We start from the raw sequence: 17,027 nt of genomic DNA, 5'->3' as shown, positions 1-17,027 counted from the left end.
TAGCCTGGTGCCGTAATGCCCAGGACGCACCCACGGCTCTGGTAGAATGGGCCTTCAGCCCTGATGGAACCGGAAGCCCAGCAGAACGGTAGGCTTCAAGAATTGGTTCCTTGAACCATCGAGCCAGGGTGGATTTGGAAGCCTGCGACCCTTTACGCTGACCAGAGTCAAGTACAAAGAGTGCATCCGAGCGGCGCAGGGGCGCCGTGCGGGAAATGTAGATTCTGAGTGCTCTCACCAGATCCAACAAATGCAAATCCATTTCATATCGATGAACTGGATGAGGACAAAAGGAAGGTAAGGAGATATCCTGATTGAGATGAAAGGGGGATACCACCTTAGGGAGAAACTCCGGAATCGGGCGCAGCACTACCTTGTCTTGGTGAAACACCAGGAAGGGAGCTTTGGCTGGCCGCGCTGCTAGCTCGGACACTGTCCGAAGAGATGTGACCGCTACCAGAAAGGCCACTTTCTGTGAAAGTCGAGAAAGTGAAACATCCCTCAGAGGCTCGAAGGACGGCTTCTGGAGAGCAATTAGTACCCTGTTCAGATCCCATGGGTCTAACGGCCTCTTGTACGGAGGGACAATGTGACAAACCCCCTGCAGGAACGTGCGTACCTGAGGAAGTCGTGCTAGGCGCTTCTGAAAGAATACAGACAGCGCTGGGACTTGTCCTTTAAGGGAGCCGAGCGACAAACCTTTTTCCCAACCAGATTGCAGGAAGGAAAGAAAAGTAGGCAATGCAAATGGCCAGGGAGACACTCCCTGAGCAGAGCACTAAGATAAGAATATCTTCCACGTCCTATGGTAGATCTTGGCAGACGTCGGCTTCCTAGCCCGTCTCATGGTGGCAATGACGTCTTGAGATAATCCTGAAGACGCTAGGATCCAGGACTCAATGGCCACACAGTCAGGTTCAGGGCCGTAGAATTCAGATGGAAAAACGGCCCTTGGGACAGTAAGTCTGGCCGGTCTGGTAGTGCCCACGGTTGGCCGACCGTGAGATGCCACAGATCCGGGTACCACGACCTCCTCGGCCAGTCTGGGGCGACGAGGATGGCGCGGCGGCAATCGGAGCTGATCTTGCGGAGCACTCTAGGCAACAGTGCCAGAGTGGGAAACACATGGGGTAGCTGGAACTGCGACCAATCCTGAACTAAGGCGTCTGCCGCCAGAGCTCTGAGATCGTGAGACCGCGCCATGAAAATCGGGACCTTGTTGTTGTGCCGAGACGCCATTAGGTCGACGTCCGGCATCCCCCAGCGGCTACAGATTTCCTGAAACACGTCCGGGTGCAGAGACCATTCCCCTGCGTCTATACCCTGGCGACTGAGGAAGTCTGCTTCCCAGTTTTCTACGCCCGGGATGTGAACTGCGGATATGGTGGATGCTCTGTCTTCCACCCACATCAGAATCCGCCGGACTGCCTGGGAGGCTTGCCGACTGCGTGTTCCGCCTTGGTGGTTGATGTATGCCACCGCTGTGGAGTTGTCCGACTGAATTCGGATCTGGTTGCCTTCCAGCCACTGCTGGAAGGCTTGCAGGGCAAGATACACTGCCCAGATTTCCAGAACATTGATCTGAAGGGTGGACTCTTGCTGAGTCCACGTACCCTGAGCCCTGTGGTGGAGAAAAACCGCTCCCCACCCTGACAGACTCGCGTCTGTCGTGACCACCGCCCAGGATGGGGGTAGGAAGGACTTTCCTTTTGACAATGAGGTGGGAAGAAGCCACCACTGAAGAGAGTCCTAGACCGTCTGAGAAAGGGAGACGTTCCTGTCTAGGGACGTCGACTTCCCATCCCATTGGCGGAGAATGTCCCATTGCAGTGGACGCAGATGAAACTGCGCGAAAGGGACTGCCTCCATTGCTGCTACCATCTTCGCTAGGAAGTGCATGAGGCGTCTTAAGGGGTGTGACTGGCCTTGAAGGAGAGACTGCACCCCCGTCTGTAGTGAACGCTGTTTGTCCAGCGGAAGCTTCACTATCGCTGAGAGAGTATGAAACTCCATGCCAAGATATGTCAGCGATTGGGTCGGGGTCAGAATTAACTTTGAAAAGTTGATGATCCACCCGAAACTCTGGAGAGTCTCCAGCGCAACGTTCAGGCTGTGTTGGCATGCCTCTTGAGAGGGTGCCTTGACAAGTAGATCGTCCAAGTAAGGGGTCACAGAGTGACCCTGAGAGTGCAAGACTGCTACCACTGCTGCCATGACCTTGGTGAAAACCCGTGGGGCTGTCGCCAGACCGAAGGGCAGGGCTACGAACTGAAGATGCTCGTCTTCTATAACGAATCGTAGCAAACGCTGGTGCTCTGGAGCAATCGGCACGTGGAGATAAGCATCCTGATGTCTATTGATGCTAGGAAATCTCCTTGAGACATTGAGGCAATGACGGAGCGGAGGGATTCCATCCGGAACCGCCTGGTTTTCATGTGCTTGATGAGCAGTTTTAGGTCCAGAACGGAACGGAAAGTCCCGTCCTTTTTTGGCACCACAACCAGATTGGAGTAAAAACCGTGACCTTGTCCCTGCAGAGCAACAGGGATTACCACTCCTTCTGCCTGCAGAAGAGCATCGGCTCGGTCGGGAGGTGGGGAAGTCCTGAAGAATCGAGCCGGAGGACGAGAACAGAACCCTATCCTGTACACGTGAGACAAAATGTCTCTCACCCACCGGTTTTTGACCTGTGGCAGCTAAATGTCGCCAAAGCGGGAGAGTCTGCCACCGACCGCGGATGCGGAGAGAGAGGGCTGAAAGTCATGAGGAAACCGCCTTGGTAGCGGTTCCTCCGGCTGCCTTCTTTGGGCGTGATTGAGCCCGCCAGGAATCTGAGCCCCTCTGAGCCTTTTGAGTCCTTTTGGACGAGGAAAACTGGGACCTGCCCGAGCCTGGAAAGGACCGAAACCTCGACTGTCCTTTCCTCTGTTGGGTTTTGTTTGATCTGGGCTGGTGTAAGGAAGAATCCTTACCCTTGGACTGTTTAATGATTACATCCAATCGCTCATCAAACAGTCTGTCACCAGATAATGGCAAACTGGTTAAGCACTTTTTGGAAGCAGAATCTGCCTTCCATTCCCTTAACCACAAGGCTCTGCGTAAAAACCACGGAGTTGGCGGACGCCACTGACGTACGGCTCGTAGAGTCCAGGACAGCATTAATAGCGTAAGTCGCAATGCAAACATATGCGAGGTTAAGGACGCCACCTGCGGCACAGATGTACGTGTGACAGTGTCCACCTGCGCAAGACCAGCTGAAATAGCTTGGAGTGCCGATACGGCTGCGAATGCCGGAGCAAACGACACGCCGATCGCTTCATAGACAGATTTCAACCAGAGGTCCATCTGTCTGTCAATGGCATCTTTAAGTGAAGTCCCATCTTCCACTGCAACTATGGATCTAGCCGCCAGCCTGGAGATTGGGGGATCCACCTTTGGACACTGGGTCCAGCGCTTGACCACGTTGGGGGGAAAGGGATAACGTGTATCCTTAAGACGTGTGGAGAAACGCTTGTCTAGATAAGCGTGGTGTTTCTGGACTGCTTCTCTGAAGTCAGAGTGGCCCAAAAAAGTACTGAATTTACGCTTGGGATACCTGAAATGGAATTTCTCCTGCTGCGAAGCTGACTCCTCCACTGGAGGGGCTGAGGGAGAAATATCCACCAGTCTATTGATGGACGCTATGAGATCATTCACCATGGCGTCACTATTAGGAGCATCCAGATTAAAAGCGGTCTCAGGATCAGAATCCTGATCAGCTACCTCTGCCTCATCATACAGAGAATCCTCTCGCTGAGACCCTGACCAGTGTGTGAAGTCAAGGGTCTCTCCCAGCGAGCTCGCTTAGGCTGACTGGGACTGTCGTCCGTGCAGAGCCTTCAGCCTGGGATGTATGGGACCCCCTTGGAGCACGTATTAGTTCCAACTGAGGGAGACCGGGGGGCATTGATTCAACAGTGCCCATTGTCTGAGTCACCGGCCTGGACTGCAAAGTTTCTAGAATCTTGGTCATAGTCCCAGACATTTTATCAGCAAAAAACTGCAAACTTTGTCCTCTGGACAGTTTCACAGGTGGCTCTCTCTGGGCCACCACTAGCAGAGACTCTACCCAATGGGGGTTAGTGGAACCTGCCGGTAAAACAGCCTCACATGCGGTACAGACAGCATAGAAAGCCTGTGCCTTGGCACCCTTGCTTTTCTGCGGACGACATGCTGTTGTCTCCTCAGAGCAATCTAGGGGTATATAGCCAAGAAGCGACCGTACAGTGCAAATATAGGTACAAGCATAAAGTACACAAAACACTGTGGCACTAGTGGGGTCAGCACCAAGGTGCTGCTTACCGCCCGCTTAAGCGGGTGTGTGGTCGCCAGAATCCCTTGACCGGGTCTCCCAGAGCCTGTGTCCGTTCTCCAGCTTAGACTGCATGCAGGAATGGCTGCCGGCGTCCTGTGAAGAGGGGCGGGCCGTGGGCGTGCCCCAGACAAGAGCAGGAAACTGGCGTCCCACTGTGCCCAGTGAGGGGGCTGGAGTATGTAAATAAGACTCCAGCCCTCGGTGCTGACCATTGTACAGCGTCTCGCCCCTTCCCTGACTGGCAGGCCCGGGGGCGGGAAGAAAACGAAACTAGGCCGCAAAAGCCGGGGACTCGATTTATAAGCGCTGCCGTCGTAAAAGCACGGTCAGCGCGGAAGTCCCCGGCGCACCACAAGTCTCATCTGCGCCGCAGCTTCTAGCAGCGGCCGGCGCGGCAGTTTCCCACACATTAACTCACTCAGCTAAGCTGCAGTGAGTATAGCCCAAGCGCGCAGCGCTGTTGTCCCCGGCGCACTAACACACCCAGCATGCTGGTGTGTGTGTGCGTGGTCTGTACGGGGACACAGAGTACCTTAACGTAGCAGGGCCTTGTCCCTGACGATACTCAGCTCCATTCCAGCAGGATCTCCGGGTCTGTGGATGGAGCCCAGCCTCAGAGCCTGGAGGCCGGTAAGATCCCACTTCACCCAGAGCCCTCAGGGGGATGGGGAAGGAAAGCAGCATGTGGGCTCCAGCCTCCGTACCCGCAATGGGTACCTCAACCTTAACAAACACCGCCGACAAAAGTGGGGTGAGAAGGGAGCATGCTGGGGGCCCAAGTATGGGCCCTCTTTTCTTCCATCCGACATAGTCAGCAGCTGCTGCTGACTAAACAGTGGAGCTATGCGTGGATGTCTGACCTCCTTCGCACAAAGCATAAAAACTGAGGAGCCCGTGATCCCACGGGGGGTGTATATGCAGAAGGGGAGGGGCCTTACACTTTTTAGTGTAATACTTTGTGTGGCCTCCGGAGGCAGTAGCTATACACCCAATCGTCTGGGTCTCCCAATGGAGCGCCGAAGAAATGAGTGGTGCGTCTTAAAATCTGAATGTAGCTTACAGAAGGTGGTGAAGAATGGGCGCTGTGCTGGCGGCTGGTTGGCTGTGCGGGTGGCTGTGTGGGGCAGAGCGGTGCAGCAGGTGTGCCAAATGCTTTGGCTTCAAATAATGGCGCCTGGAGTTGGTGAGTGTTCAGATGGAGCTCTCTGTGTGAGATCTCATATGCACATACACCGCTTCCGTTTCTTTGAAGCTGGCACCGCCGACAGAGCATCTGGGACACTCGCCGCTGCACCCAGCCAGCACAGCCCCCACCGCAGCATCACTCTACTCAAGCACGTCTCCTGCCTCCTGTGACCCCGCTCCACCACCGCTTCCCCGCTCCTCTCCCGGTAAGACACTACCGGAGTATAAAAATTGACCCCCCCCTTTTTTTTTTTTTAATACTCCTTTTTCATCTCTAAAATTCTAAAATTGGGGTGTGTATTAGAAAAATTTGATGACCCAACAAAAAGAGGTTGCCTTGCCATTGTGCTCACATAAAAAACTGGCCATTTTTGTGTGCCAAGTATCTAAAATTTTACATGTTATTCACAGCAGTAATGCATGTCTATATTCCCATATCCTAGCGCTGCAGTGTGCAGCTGTCTCCTTTTTGTTACTATGTTTCATGTTCAGTTTGCACCTGTTCACATTAGAAAGGTAGACTGTGCCATCAGTCTTTTTCTTAGATTACAGGGGTATGCCTTCTGATTGAGCTCCTGCTCTTCATCCATAGGCTATTTTAATTCTCCATTTGCAGGTTCCTGTCCTCCCATAAATTATAGATTTTGTTTGATAGGGACACAACAAAAAGGTCACCTTGCCGCTGGCTGTTCGGCTCACATAAAACTGGCCATTTTTGTGTGCCAAGTATCTCAATTTGTACATGTTTTTCATAGCAGTAATGCATGTCTATATTCCCACATTCATTGTTCCACATATCTTAGCACTGAGTGCAACGGTCTCTTGTTATTTTGTATTTATTACCTGCAAAACATTATCACCATCAGCATCAAGTGGCGCTTGTGCCAGCTTTATTATGAACACACTGTGGGATCGGCTGGACTCGCGGTTTAGCTGCGTGTTTGCAATTCTTCTTCTCTTCTGACCTGGAGAAGTAGATTTAAATATTAATTAGTAGATTTAACATATTTCACATTTCTCCTCATATGAAAATACATTTGTTCAGCAGACTAAAAGTTTGCACCTCTCCAAAAGACATCAAAGGCCTCTTCGGTTGTTTTAACTTCAACTTCAGTGCATCCTGCGACATACATATTGTGGTTCTGGTCTTCACGCAAAATCCTTGACTGTGGTGGTCTAAAAATGAAGGAGGACATAATCAGCATATATGAGCATCAGAGAGGGGGGAGGGGTGGGGAGCTGCTACGAAAGCGTGATGAGCAAAGAATGCCGCATGCAGGATTATGGAAATCGTACAGACACAAATTAGGGAAATGATTTTTAGCAGGGACTACAAAACTAGGGAAACGGGCAGAGCTGGGCAACAAGGCAAAAGCTATGTAATGTAAACATACATAAACTCTGCATTCTTTCCCGGCGTGTTCCACCTAATGAAGGAATAGCAATAGGTTACCATCTTTATGGTCCATGGCTAAAGTATAACATTTTGCCTTTTGCAATATCTAACTGAGAGGAAAAAAAAAAAAAAAAAAAAAAGATTCATTCATTAAGGCATGTTTCTTTTGTACCTGAAAAGCTAAAGAAAGATAAAAGCGGCACTGATAAATGGAAACCACAGTAGAGAAAACACTACTCACAAAAAGTTAGGGACATTTGGCTTTCGGGTGAAAATTTTCAGGATAATCCTAAAATTCCCCTCTAACCCTTTTTGGGTGAACGTAATGTGACCTTCTCTAAAGGGTGCTTTACACGCTGCGACATCGCTAACTATATATCGTCGGGCTCACGTTGTTAGTGTGTTGCACATCCGGCGCCGTTAGCGACATTGCAGCGTGTGACACCAATGAGCGACGATCAACGAGCGCAAAAATGTGTAAGATCGTTGCTCGTTGACACGTCGTTCATTTCCTTAAAATCGTTGCTGCTGCAGGTACGATGTTGTTTGTCGTTCCTGCGGCATCACACATCGCTGTGTGTGACACCGCGGGAACGAAGAGCATCTCCTTACCTGCGTCCACCGGCAATGAGGAAGGAAGGAGGTGGGTGGCATGTTCCGGCCGCTCATCTCCGCCCCTCCTCTGCTATTGGAAGGCTGCAGTGTGACGTCGCAGTGACGCCGCATGAACCGCCCCCTTAGAAAGTAGGCGGATCGCCGGCCAGAGCGACGTCGCAGGGAAGGCAAGTCCGTGTGACGGGTGTTACCGATATCGCAGCGTGTAAAGTACCCTTAAGTTTCTGAATGCACATGTCCATCTGTTCAATGCTTCACAACTTTTTGTATAACTTGCAGTTCTTTAACGAGGAGCTTAATGGCAAAATTCACAACAGGTGTTTGATCCATGAATCACCCAATACATTTTGAGGTTCAATTAGAATTGGTATTTACAGTCCTCCTCATCATGCTGTTCACATTTTGACATCAAGAGGCCAAGACCAACACCTTACAATTGATCAGTACCTCGCTATTCAAAAGCTTCAAGCAGGATGTTCTCAGACGGAAATGGACTCTGAGCCTAAAGTGTCAGCAGGTTAAAACCGATACAGAGAGACTGGAAGAGGCACAGAAAGGCAGAGAAGTGGACGTCCTTTGGCCACATCCTACTGATGAACGCTTCATTGTGAATGATGCTCTGTAGAACTGGATGATGAATGCCACATAACTGTTCATGTTTAAAAGAGGTTAGAGGCACCCATTCAAAACCGTTTACATCAGCGTGATCTGTGTGCTAGATGACCTGCAAGAGTACCTGACCACACCACCAGGCACAGGCGTCATCGTCTTGCTGGACAGGGGAATCAGTGAGCCTCAGTGCTGTTCACTTATGAAAGTCAATTCATGCTGAACAGAAATGATGGCTGCCAACGACGTTGGAGAGGTCAAGGAGAGCACTATGCATCAGCCACTGTTGTCACCAGATGAGCCTTAGGTGGCATTGCAGAATGGGCAGCTGTGTCTAGTCAATATAGAACTGCCCTACACTTTATGAATGGTGGAGTAACAGCTCCTACTACTGGAATAACATCAATAATACAGTCATTGTGCCTCTGCCTGAACACCACAGCCCTAATTTCATCTACATAGGCTACAATGCTCCAGCTTATCGAGGTCATATCATTAGGGAACGGCTGCTGGAGACTGGGGCACCTCAAATAGAGCGGCTGCACTTTTTTCAGACCTGAATCCCATAGAAAATCTATGGGATCAGCTGAGCCACCATGTGTAGAGGCTCGTAACTCTGTACCCCAGAACCTCAATGAGCTGAGGGCCTTCCTTCAAGAAGAGTGGGATGCCATGCCTCAGCAGACAAATAACTCTACTTGTGAATAGCAGGAGACGTCGTTGTTGAGCTGTAACTGAATTGTATACTCACCACTGCTGTCGGCTTTTGCCTCTATAAATCGTTTGAGTTGAGGTAATCACCATTGCATGCTTCCAATGAAAAGCCTTACTTTCACTGTAGCGTGAACTTTTTACGTTTTACATAAATTTCATCCAAAAGACAAAATATCCCTAACTTTTATTTGAGTAATATAATACATTAATTTTTTTTTTCCTTTTCTTTTAAGTATCTCACTTACTTTGGTTTAATTGGATCTATAGGAATCTCCTCCAGAAGGTCATATATGTAATTATTGTAGATTTCAATGTAGGACACAAAGACACTATATACACTGTCTTCATCAACTTCTCCTACTTTGCATCCATCTTCAATATTAATCATATCTGCAAATTCAGGTTCTACTTTCTGCCTGTATAATGTATGAGAAAAAAAAAATAAAAATAAAAATACAGTGAAAGTTTTAGGCAGTTGTGAAAAAAAAGAGAATTTTGTTTACTTACCGTAAATTCTTTTTCTTATAGTTCCGACATGGGAGACCCAGACCATGGGTGTATAGCTTCTGCCTCCGGAGGACACACAAAGTACTACACTAAAAGTGTAGCTCCTCCCTCCGAGCATATACACCCCCCGGATGACAAATCCACCCAGTTTAGTGCAAAAGCTGAAGGAGGACATCCACCCATAAGTAGAGATAGAGTAAAACCCGGAATAACCGTAACCTCTGTCTACAACAACAGCTGGTGAAAAACACACGGAACAAGAAACCTGCCAACAGGCAACAGGGAGGGTGCTGGGTCTCCCATGTCGGAACTATAAGAAAAAGAATTTACGGTAAGTAAACAAAATTCTCTTTTTCTTCATCGTTCCTTATGGGAGACCCAGACCATGGGACGTCTCAAAGCAGTCCATGGGTGGGAAATAAACAGAAAACTGAGAAGTAGGCAAAACCTAACTTCACAAATGGGCGACAGCCGCCCGAAGGATGCGTCTGCCCAAGCTCGCATCTGCCGAAGCATGAGCATGCACTTAGTAGTGCTTCGAAAAGGTGTGCAGACTAGACCAAGTGGCAGCCTGACAGACCTGCTGAGCCGTAGCATGGTGCCTGAAAACCTAAGAGGCACTGACAGCTCTGGTCGAGTGCGCCTTAATCCCCGGCGGGGGGGGGGGCACCAGAGAACATTGGTAGGCATCGGATATGGCCGACCTAATCCAACGAGCTAGGGTCGGTTTAGAAGCCGAGAGACCCTTGCGCTGACCTGTGGTCAGCACAAAAAGAGAGGTGCACCGCCTAAGAACAGCGGTGCGTGACACATAGATCCGGAGCGTCCGCACCAAATCTAAAGCATGCAACGCTTTCTCAAAGCGATGCACAGGGGCCGAACAAAGGGAAGACAATGAAATGTCCTGGATAAGGTGGAAAGGAGACACCACCTTAGGGAGAAAGCCCTGAGTCGGACGGAGAACCACCTTGTCTTGGTGAAAAGAAGGGAATTTTGTTTACTTACCGTAAATTCCTTTTCTTCTAGCTCCTATTGGGAGACCCAGACAATTGGGTGTATAGCTTCTGCCTCCGGAGGCCACACAAAGCATTACACTTTAAAAAGTGTAACCCCTCCCCTCTGCCTATACACCCTCCCGTGCATCACGGGCCCATCAGTTTTGGTGCCAAAGCAGGAAGGAGGAAACTTATAAATTGGTCTAAGGTAAACTCAATCCGAAGGATGTTCGGAGAACTAAACCATGAACCAAAGAACAATGCAACATGAACAACATGTGTACACAAAAAAACAACAGCCCGAAGGGAACAGGGGCGGGTGCTGGGTCTCCCAATAGGAGCTAGAAGAAAAGGAATTTACGGTAAGTAAACAAAATTCCCTTCTTCTTTGTCGCTCCATTGGGAGACCCAGACAATTGGGACGTCCAAAAGCAGTCCCTGGGTGGGTAAAAGAATACCTTGAATAAAAAGAGCCGTAAAACGGCCCCTTCCTACAGGTGGGCAACCGCCGCCTGAAGGACTCGCCTACCTAGGCTGGCATCTGCCGAAGCATAGGTATGCACCTGATAGTGTTTCGTGAAAGTGTGCAGACTCGACCAGGTAGCCGCCTGACACACCTGCTGAGCCGTAGCCTGGTGCCGCAATGCCCAGGACGCACCCACGGCTCTGGTAGAATGGGCTTTCAGCCCTGAAGGGACCGGAAGCCCAGAAGAACGGTAGGCTTCAAGAATCGGTTCCTTGATCCACCGAGCCAAGGTTGACTTGGAAGCCTGTGACCCTTTACGCTGGCCAGCTACAAGGACAAAGAGCGCATCAGAACGGCGCAGGGGCGCCGTACGAGAAATGTAGAGTCTGAGTGCTCTCACAAGATCTAACAAGTGCAAATCCTTTTCACATTGGTGAACTGGATTAGGACAAAAAGAAGGTAAGGCGATATCCTGATTGAGATGAAAAGGAGATACCACCTTAGGGAGAAAATCCGGGACCGGACGCAGAACCACCTTATCCTGGTGAAACACCAGGAAGGGGGCTTTGCATGACAGCGCTGCTAGCTCAGACACTCTTCGAAGTGATGTGACTGCCACTAGGAAGACCACCTTCTGCGAAAGACGTGAAAGAGAAACATCCCTCATCGGCTCGAAAGGTGGTTTCTGAAGAGCAGTTAGCACCTTGTTAAGATCCCAGGGTTCTAGCGGACGCTTGTAAGGAGGGACTATGTGGCAAACCCCCTGCAGGAACGTGCGTACCTGCGGAAGCCTGGCTAGACGCTTTTGAAAAAACACGGAAAGCGCCGATACTTGTCCCTTGAGAGAGCCGAGAGACAAACCCTTGTCCATTCCGGATTGAAGGAAGGACAGAAAAGTGGGCAAAGCAAACGGCCAGGGAGTAAAACCCTGATCAGAGCACCAGGATAAGAAGATCCTCCACGTCCTGTGGTAGATCTTGGCGGACGTTGGTTTCCTGGCCTGTCTCATAGTGTCAATGACCGCTTGAGATAACCCTGAAGACGCTAGGATCCAGGACTCAATGGCCACACAGTCAGGTTGAGGGCCGCAGAATTCAGATGGAAAAATGGCCCTTGAGACAGCAAGTCTGGTCGGTCTGGTAGTGTCCACGGTTGACCCACCGTGAGATGCAACAGATCCGGGTACCACGACCTCCTCGGCCAGTCTGGGGCGATGAGGATGGCGCGCCGGCAGTCGGACCTGATCTTGCGTAACACTCTGGGCAGCAGTGCCAGAGGAGGAAATACATAAGGCAGTCGAAACTGCGACCAATCCTGAACTAATGCGTCTGCCGCCAGAGCTCTGTGATCTTGAGACCGTGCCATGAATGCCGGGATCTTGTTGTTGTGCCGGGACGCCATTAGGTCGACGTCCGGTGTTCCCCAGCGGCAACAAATCTCTTGAAACACGTCCGGGTGAAGAGACCATTCCCCTGCGTCCATGCCCTGGCGACTGAGAAAGTCTGCTTCCCAGTTTTCTACGCCCGGGATGTGAACTGCGGAGATGGTGGAGGCTGTGGCTTCCACCCACAGCAGAATCCGCCGAACTTCCTGGAAGGCCTGACGACTGCGTGTGCCGCCTTGGTGATTGATGTACGCCACCGCCGTGGCGTTGTCCGACTGAATTCGGATCTGCCTGCCTTCCAGCCACGGCTGGAACGCCTTTAGGGCTAGATACACTGCCCTTATCTCCAGAACATTGATCTGAAGGGAGGACTCTGGCTGAGTCCAGGTGCCCTGAGCCCTGTGGTGGAGAAAGACCGCTCCCCACCCTGACAGACTCGCGTCCGTCGTGACCACAGCCCAGGATGGGGGCAGGAAGGATTTTCCTTTCGACAGAAGTGGGAAGAAGCCACCACTGAAGAGAGGTTTTGGCTGCAAGGGAAAGACGTTCCTGTCGAGGGACGTCGACCTCCTGTCCCATTTGCGGAGAATGTCCCATTGGAGTGGACGCAGATGAAACTGCGCAAATGGAACTGCCTCCATTGCTGCCACCATCTTCCCTAGGAAGTGCATGAGGCGCCTCAAGGGGTGTGACTGGGCTTGAAGGAGAGATTGCACCCCTGTCTGTAGTGAACGCTGTTTGTCCAGCGGGAGCTTCACTATCGCTGAGAGAGTATGAAACTCCATCACGAGGTAAGTTAGCGATTGGGTCGGAGTCAATTGTGACTTTGGGAAATTGATGATCCACCTGAACCTCTGGAGAGTCTCCAGAGCAGTATTCAAGCTGTGTTGGCATGCTACCCGGGAGGGTGCCCTGACTAGAAGATAGTCTAAGTAAGGGATCACCGAGTGTCCCTGAGAGTGTAGAACTGCCACCACTGTTGCCATGACCTTGGTGAAGACCCGTGGGGCTGTCGCCAGGCCGAAAGGCAGAGCCACGAACTGAAGGTGTTCGTCTCCGATGGCGAAACGCAGGAAGCGCTGATGCTCTGGTGCAATCGGCACATGGAGATAAGCATCCCTGATGTCGATTGATGCTAGAAAGTCTCCTTGGGACATCGAGGCGATGACGGAGCGGAGAGATTCCATCCGGAACCGTCTGGTTTTCACGTGTCTGTTGAGCAGTTTGAGGTCCAGAACAGGACGGAATGATCCGTCCTTTTTTGGCACCACAAACAAGTTGGAGTAAAAACCGCGACCACGTTCCTGAAGGGGAACGGGGATCCCAACTCCTTCTGCCTTCAGAGTGCTCACCGCCTGAAAAAGAGCATCGGCTCGCTCGGGGGGCGGAGATGTTCTGAAGAAACGAGTCGGAGGACGAGAGCTGAGCTCTATCCTGTAACCGTGAGACAAAATGTCTCTCACCCATCGGTCTTGGACATGTGGCAACCAGGCGTCGCAAAAGCGGGAGAGCCTGCCACCGACAGAGGATGCGGTTTGGGGAGGCCGAAAGTCAGGAGGAGGCCGCCTTGGGGGCAGTTCCTCCGGCGGTCTTTTTAGGACGTGACTTAGACCGCCATGAATCAGAGTTCCTCTGGCCCTTCTGTGGCCTGTTGGACGTGGTGAATTGAGACCTGGCTGAGGGCCGAAAGGACCGAAACCTCGGTTGTATCTTCCGTTGCTGAGGTCTGTTTGGTTTGGACTGGGGTAAGGACGAGTCCTTTCCCTTGGATTGTTTAATGATTTCATCCAATTGCTCGCCAAACAGACGGTCGCCAGAAAATGGCAAACCGGTTAAGAACTTCTTGGAAGCAGAGTCTGCCTTCCACTCGCGTAGCCACATGGCCCTGCGGACTGCCACTGAATTGGCGGATGCTACCGCTGTACGGCTCGCCGAGTCCAGGACGGCGTTCATGGCGTAGGACGAAAAAGCCGACGCCTGAGAGGTTAAAGACACAACCTGCGGAGTAGAGGCACGTGTGACTGCATTAATCTCAGACAGACAAGCTGAGATAGATAGCTTGGAGTGCCCATACGGCTGCGAATGCCGCAGCAAAAGACGCGCCTATGGCTTCATAGATGGATTTCATCAGGAGCTCTATTTGCCTGTCAGTGGCATCCTTGAGCGATGAACCATCTGCCACTGCTACTATGGATCTAGCCGCCAGTCTAGAGACTGGAGGATCCACCTTGGGACATTGAGCCCAACCCTTAACTACGTTAGTGGGGAAGGGGTAACGTGTGTCATTAAGGCGCTTAGTAAAGCGCTTGTCCGGAAAAGCTCGGTGTTTCTGGACTGTATCTCTGAAGTTGGAGTGATCGAAAAACGCACTCCGTGTACGTTTGGGAAACCGAAATTGGAATTTCTCCTGCTGAGAAGCTGACTCCTCAATCGGAGGAGCTGGAGGAGAAAGATCTAGCACCTGGTTGATGGACGCTATAAGGTCATTTACTATGGCATCCCCTTCAGGTGTATCAAGATTGAGAGCAGCGTCAGGATCAGAGCCCTGATCTGCCACATCCGCTTCATCCCCCAGAGAGTCCTCATGCTGAGACCCTGAGCAGTGTGATGAAGTCGAGGGAAGCTCCCAGCGAGCCCGCTCAGCCGGTCTGGGACTGCGGTCCGTGTCGGAGTCCTCACCGTGTGACCTAGGAGTCACCCCAGGAGCACTTTGCTGCTCCGACCGAGGGGGGCCTGGGGGCAATGATTCAACAGTGCCCGGGGCCTGTGTTACCGGTCTGTGCTGCAAAGCTTCAAGTATCTTAGCAGACCATCTATCCATAGACTGAGCCATGGATTGAGAAAGTGACTCAGAAAGTTTCTCAGCCAACATTGCAAACTCTGTCCCTGCCACCTGGACAGTGGTAGCCGGTGGTTCTACCTGGGCCGAGGGTCCCACCAGTGGCTGAGGCTCCGGCTGAGTGAGTGTCACAGGGGCCGAGCATTGCACACAATGAGGGTAGGTGGAACCTGCAGGTAACATAGCCGCACAAGAGGTACAGGTTGCAAAATAAGCCTGTGCCTTGGCACCCTTGCTTTTTGCGGACGACATGCTGTTGTCTCCTCTTAGAGCAAACAGTGAGGGTATATAGCCAAAAGCAAATAATGCGGCCGAACAGAGTAAATGTATACAATATAAGGATATATATATATACACACTTCGGCACCCAGGGGGGCCAGCACCTAGTAACAGGTGCGGCTTACCGACCGCCCTCAGCGGTTGTGTGTCCACCAGATTCCCTGCCTGGGCCTCCCAGAGCTGTGGAGCTCGGTCTCCACCGGCAGAAGTGCTGATAGCAATGGCTGCCGGCGTTCTGAGAGGAGGAGGGAGCCGTGGGCGTGCCTCAGAAAGTGCGGGAATCTGGTGCCCCGCAGTGCTCAGTGAGGGGGGGAGGAGGATACCCAAGTATGCTCCAGCCCTCACCGCTGACGTCCAGTATAGTGTCCCGCCCTTACCCCTGACTGGCAGGCCCGGGGGCGGGAGTATGCGGTACTAGGCCGCAAAAGCCGGGGACTAAAGTTAGTAACGTGGCCGGGAAACAAGCGCGGTCGGCGCGGTAGTCCCGGTGACAAAAAACACCCAGCAGCTGCTGCAGCGTCCGTTACACAGGCGCTCTATGCGCCGTCCCCAAGGGGACACAGAATACCTCAGAGTAGCAGAGCCTGTCCCTGATGATACCCGGTCTCCTGTCCGTCAGATTCCCCCAGGGGCTGCGGAGGGAGCCCGGTCCCAGTGTATGGTGACCGGTTAGGATCCCACTTCACCCAGAGCCCCTAAGGGATGGGGAAGGATAACGGCATGTGGCTCCAGCCTTTGTACCCGCAATGGGTACCTCGACCTTAACAGCACCGCCGACCAGAGTGGGGTGAGAAGGGAGCATGCCGGGAGCCCTGTTAGGGGCCCTCTTTTCTTCCATCCGATAAAGTCAGCAGCTGCTGCTGACTAAAATGTGGAGCTTGCGTGAATGTGTCTGCCTCCTTCAACACAAAGCAAAAAACTGATGGGCCCGTGATGCACGGGAGGGTGTATAGGCAGAGGGGAGGGGTTACACTTTTTAAAGTGTAATGCTTTGTGTGGCCTCCGGAGGCAGAAGCTATACACCCAATTGTCTGGGTCTCCCAATGGAGCGACAAAGAAAACCAAAAAAGGTGACTCCGAAGAGAGCCCAGTCAAATCAGAGACTCTCCTGAGAGAAGTTATGGCCACCAGAAAGACCACTTTCTGTGAAAGACGAAACAACGAAACCTCCCTAAGAGGCTCAAAGGGGGGTTTCTGTAAGGCCGTGAGGACCAGATTAAGGTCCCAGGGATCCAGAGGCCGCCGGTAAGGCGGAATGATGTGAGATGCGCCCTGCATGAAGGTGCGCACCTGGGCCAGTCGGGCGATACGCCGCTGGAACAACACTTGACAGAGCCGAGACCTGTCCCTTGAGGGAATTGAGGGACAGTCCTAGCTGCAGACTGGACTGTAGAAAGGACAGGATGGTCGGCAAGGAAAACGGCCAAGGAGCATGGCCGGAAGAGCGACACCAGGACAGGAAAATTCTCCAAGTCCTGTGGTAAATCCTGGCCGAGGAAGACTTCCGAGCCTGAGTCATAATGGAGATGACCTCGGAAGGAATGCCTGAAGCCGTAAGGATTCAGGGCTCAAGAGCCACGCCGTCAATCTGAGAGCCGCAGAATTCTGGCGGAAAACGGACCCTGTGAGGATCTGGGCGGTCCGGGAGATGCCACGGCACCTCTACGGACAGACGGAGCAGGTC

The 17,027-nt window shown here is 51.9% G+C and overlaps 1 protein-coding gene across 6 annotated transcripts in view; it reads right to left on the bottom strand.

Annotated features, from left to right (window-relative positions):
* Positions 1 to 17,027, bottom strand: part of KIF23 (kinesin family member 23) — a 127,152-nt gene that overhangs the window by 57,155 nt on the left and 52,970 nt on the right. For 4 of the 6 annotated variants that reach the window (XM_075342886.1, XM_075342888.1, XM_075342889.1 and 1 more), the window contains exons 7-10: positions 9,119 to 9,289; positions 6,934 to 6,966; positions 6,603 to 6,715; positions 6,383 to 6,504 (exon numbers count right to left, since the gene is read on the bottom strand). In XM_075342886.1, the coding sequence (XP_075199001.1) occupies positions 6,383 to 6,504; positions 6,603 to 6,715; positions 6,934 to 6,966; positions 9,119 to 9,289 (439 nt within the window). The remainder of the gene's footprint in view (positions 1 to 6,382; positions 6,505 to 6,602; positions 6,716 to 6,933; positions 6,967 to 9,118; positions 9,290 to 17,027) is intronic. The other 2 variants (XM_075342887.1, XM_075342890.1) reach the window with 1 other exon arrangement.

The sequence above is a fragment of the Anomaloglossus baeobatrachus genome, chromosome 4 (assembly GCF_048569485.1).
Source record: "Anomaloglossus baeobatrachus isolate aAnoBae1 chromosome 4, aAnoBae1.hap1, whole genome shotgun sequence".
NCBI classification, from domain to species: domain Eukaryota; kingdom Metazoa; phylum Chordata; class Amphibia; order Anura; family Aromobatidae; genus Anomaloglossus; species Anomaloglossus baeobatrachus.
This window is presented reverse-complemented; position numbering and strand designations above follow the sequence as displayed.